General features: G+C 47.1%; 1 protein-coding gene across 1 annotated transcript; it reads left to right on the forward strand.

Moving 5' to 3' along the window:
• Positions 1–1,034: 1,034 nt before the first annotated feature.
• On the forward strand, positions 1,035–3,833 carry LOC146718980 (uncharacterized). Its single transcript, XM_085458258.1, has 2 exons — positions 1,035–3,094; positions 3,375–3,833. The coding sequence occupies exon 1, from the start codon at positions 1,338–1,340 to the stop codon at positions 2,583–2,585; it is 1,248 nt and encodes a 415-aa protein (XP_085314384.1). The 5' UTR covers positions 1,035–1,337; the 3' UTR covers positions 2,586–3,094; positions 3,375–3,833.
• Positions 3,834–4,101: the final 268 nt, after the last annotated feature.

Genomic DNA, 4,101 nt, shown 5'->3' on the forward strand with positions numbered 1-4,101 from the left:
GGAAGCTGACACCTACTGACTGGACACATGATCATCAACAGTCATTTGAGGATCTGAAGGCTGCTTTGGTGTCCTCAGTAGTTTTGGCCCATCCTGACTTTGCTCGCCCTTTTGTCTTGTCCACCGACGCCTCCTTGGATGGGCTGGGAGCAGTTCTTTCACAAGTTCAGGAAGGTGATTTTGTGGCTAGACCAGTTGCATTTGCCAGTAAATCCCTTTCCCGTGCCCAGCGTAAGTACCCTGCTCATCGCCTTGAATTCCTTGCGTTGAAATGGTCTGTGTGTGACAAGTTCAGCCACTGGCTCAAGGGACATGCCTTCACGGTGTGGACTGATAATAATCCACTTACACACATTATGACTAAACCTCATCTGGACGCCTGTGAGCAGCGGTGGGTGGCGAAGCTGGCATCTTACGAGTTTGATATCAAATATGTCCCTGGTTCTAAGAACATTGTCGCAGATGCACTAAGCCGTCGACCGTTTGTGAAGTTGGCTGTCGGAGAGAGGTTGCTCTGCTGTCCCTATAGCAACCTAGTTGGAGAAGCTCTTCCCATCTCTGTTGGCTCAGTACAGGAGGCATTTCGACAGTCGAACTCCAGTCGACATCTCTTCGATGGCCAGGTCGAGGAGGAGCCTAATGTGTCGGTGCATGCTAAGAACCAGTCCTTGACTAAAGAAGAGGTCTCTGCCATCTTTGAGACACATACCCTTTGGGAGTCGGGTGCCAGAACGCGTGCTGTTGACATCCTCCAACAGCTTCCACAGCTACTTCTCCCTGCAACGGATGCTCAACCTGTGTTCTCTGAGGGTGAGCTTCGTGAGGGGCAGTTGAGGGATCCTGTCCTCTCCAGAGTGCTGTACTTTGTGGAACGTGGCCGTCGACCTTCCCGGAAGGAAAGATCCAGTGAGTGTGCCATGGTCATTAGGTACCTTAAACACTGGGACAAACTGACGATGTGTAATGGTGTCCTTTACAGAGTATCTAGGGATCAGGTCTCCAAGAAGAAGAGATACCAATTTGCTGTTCCTGATGCCCTTAAACCCGAGGTCCTCCAGGGCACACATGACAATGCTGGCCACCAGGGGCAGTTTAGGAGCTTGTGTCTGGCCCGCCAGAGGTTCTTTTGGCCGCACATTGACAGAGATGTGAAGGATTATGTGCGACAATGCCAGCGGTGTGTCATTGGTAAGGCAGCTGATCCTGAGGGGAGGGCACCCCTGGAGAGTATCAAGACATCTGCACCTTTGGAAATTGTGTGCATTGATTTTTGGACTGCGGAGGATTCTAACAAGAAACCTGTTGATGTGCTGGTAGTGACAGACCATTTTACTAGGATGGCCCAGGCCTTCCCTTGCCGAGATCAGTCTGCTAAACAGGTTGCGAAGCAACTCTGGGACAAGTATTTCTGCATTTATGGATTCCCAGAGAGGGTCCATTCTGACCAGGGCGCATCATTCGAAAGTCAGCTGGTTGCCGAATTGCTCAGGGTTGCTGGTGTGAAGAAGTCTCGGACGACGCCGTACCATCCAATGGGCAACGGTAGTGTGGAACGTTTTAACAGGACACTGGGCAACATGATTCGTGCCCTCCCTCCTGATGCGAAACACGACTGGCCCCGGCGCCTCCAGACCCTGACATTCATGTATAACTGTACTGTGCATGAGACAACAGGTTACGCTCCTTTCTATCTCATGTTTGGTAGGGTCCCCCGTCTTCCAGTTGATGTGCTGTTCAAAAACATACTGAAAGATCCTGAAATCGGTTGTTATGATAGCTACGTGGTGTCCCTGACAAAGGATCTTCAAGAGGCAATGGCTATTGCTCAAGGACATGTTGACAAAGAACAGAGACGTCAGGCTGAGCTCTATAACCGCCGTGTGAAGGGGAACTTGATCGCTACGGGTGATAGAGTCCTGGTTTCCAACAGACGTGAGAGAGGGAAGCGAAAAACAGCAGACAGGTGGGAGTCCGCCATATACACTGTCGTTGGTGTGAAACCTGCTACTCACACATATGTGATCAAGAATCCTATCACTGGACAGGAGAGGGTTGTGCACCGTAACCTGTTGATGCTTGTTAACTTCTTGCCTGTGGACGTGGACAGTCACGCAGATCGCACCTTTCAGTCTTCTTCTGAAGCTGGATCTGGCGATGCCATGGATGCGACGGGATTGCTGTCTTTCTCAGAGAGTGGGGATTCTGTGAACAGAACTCGGCAATGGGTTGACAAATTGTCGGCTGCACGTTCGGACAGCTGTGAGGGCGCTGAGCCCTCTGGTCATGTTTTGAGCATGGCTGATGAGCCTGAGAGTGTGAGTGATTTGCACCATCAAGCCGGTTCAGTGACCTCTGAACGAGACTGCTTATCGGCCCCCTCGACTATCACTCAGGGAGGGAACAGACAACTCACGCCTTCCACCCACTCTGGTCCTGGTGATGTACAACCAGTCAGATCTCGTTTTGGACGCATTGTCAAACCAGTCAATCGGTTGCTCCATGTAATGTCCACTCAAGAGGTTGTTAATGATGCAAGTCAGATGATTGGCAAAGTCTCTAAGTCATTACGTCAGGCTTTTCAGTAAGTTTTTTTTATTTTCTACATTGTGGTTTCCAGTTTGGTGTATTCTTTGTTCCATTCTGGTTTTCCATTGCACCACCATGTTTGAACTTCGGTCCCGATGCGGGGACATTTCTTTTTCTGTGGGGCATGGTTTGTGTGGGGTGTAGACGGCATCCTGCATCCAGGAGCTGGTAGTGAGTTGGCGCCGCTCACTCTGCTTCATCCTTTTGGGGATACTTCTTGAGTTGGTGTGTCTATATAACCATGTCGGGTCTGTTTTCTTTTGGGTTTCTCTTTTGTTTTGTTGATTTTGGTGGATGCTGTGGGTTGTGCATCTTTAATTTTGAGTGAAATTCTGCGGGGGTGGATGTAACAGAGTTAGAAAATAGCTTAATGAATTTCCTCAAAATTGATGTGCTTTGTGAATAGTTGGAGCCACCTGGTGGACAAACACAGCAACTGCAACTGTTAAGGTTCCAAATTGCTGCACAGCGCATGCCTCAGCAAAGGAAAAAAACTCCCAAGCTGGTGGTAGGTGCTAGTGAGCGATACTGTTGTCAATTTTGTAATTGTATTAATGAAAACACCCTCATGGTGGTAATTGTCAACATGTATTTTGATTGTAAGCAGTACTAGCATGTATCCCGAAAGTTACAGGCATTTTGATGCATGGGTAGTAACTTTATTCACGAGTAGCATTTTTAGTTAGCATGCTAAGCTAATACTCGTTAGCTAGTCGGGTGCTTTTTGACTTGCACTCAGCTCTAATGCTTCTCTATGAGATTGTGATTGTTCTAATTCTTTTTAACAGAACTGAATGTTGCAGTTGCTTTGCAGATTGTTAATGAAGACTGTGTGCTGTTTTCTTTGTACCAGGTAGGCGCTGTTAAGTATAAGTTTTAATTGATGCTGTTGTATAGGAAAAAAAATGATGAACAATGATGATTGTTTTATAATAGAAAAGCTGTTTTTATATGTTATTGTTGTTGTTGGTTAGGAAAAAGGAGAAAAATAAATAAATAATATTGCTACTATACGATCACAAGTTTGGTTTCAGCTAGAACTTTTAAAATAAAGATTTTGTTGATGTTGTGTTGTATAAATATATCTTAGTCATTTGTTAAGTGTTATGTTTGGAAAAGGAAAAAAACTCCCAAGCTGGTGAACTGAATGTTGCAGTTGCTTTGCAGATTGTTAATGAAGACTGTGTGCTGTTTTCTTTGTACCAGTTGCCAGAATAAAGAGGGAGCCCAGAGTAAGGGCAAGTCCAGCGTTGCAGTGCCGTCCTTTCTACATGGGCATATCACACCATTTGCACAATAGACTCTCAGAACAGCAACAGCTACACATGGAGACGGGAATCGTGCTCCTGATGGTTACGTCCCCACACCAACACATCGTCAATGTGACACACCACTCCTTCGAGACCCTCGATGACCTCCGCCATCATGCGCTGAAAGTGTTCGGGCGCTGAGTTGATCCCAAACGGTAGGCGGTTAAAGTGGAACCGCCCAAAGGGTGTGATGAAGGTGGTGAGT

This window comes from Copadichromis virginalis, linkage group LG1 (assembly GCF_057382275.1).
Source record: "Copadichromis virginalis isolate Kocher_CV1m ecotype Utaka linkage group LG1, C_Virginalis_male_GT1.1, whole genome shotgun sequence".
Lineage (NCBI taxonomy): Eukaryota > Metazoa > Chordata > Actinopteri > Cichliformes > Cichlidae > Copadichromis > Copadichromis virginalis.

Bases quoted from the DNA above. Each gene is read 5' to 3' on its own strand.
- LOC146718980 (XM_085458258.1), top strand. From the start codon at position 1,338: ATGGCCCAGGCCTTCCCTTGCCGAGATCAGTCTGCTAAACAGGTTGCG.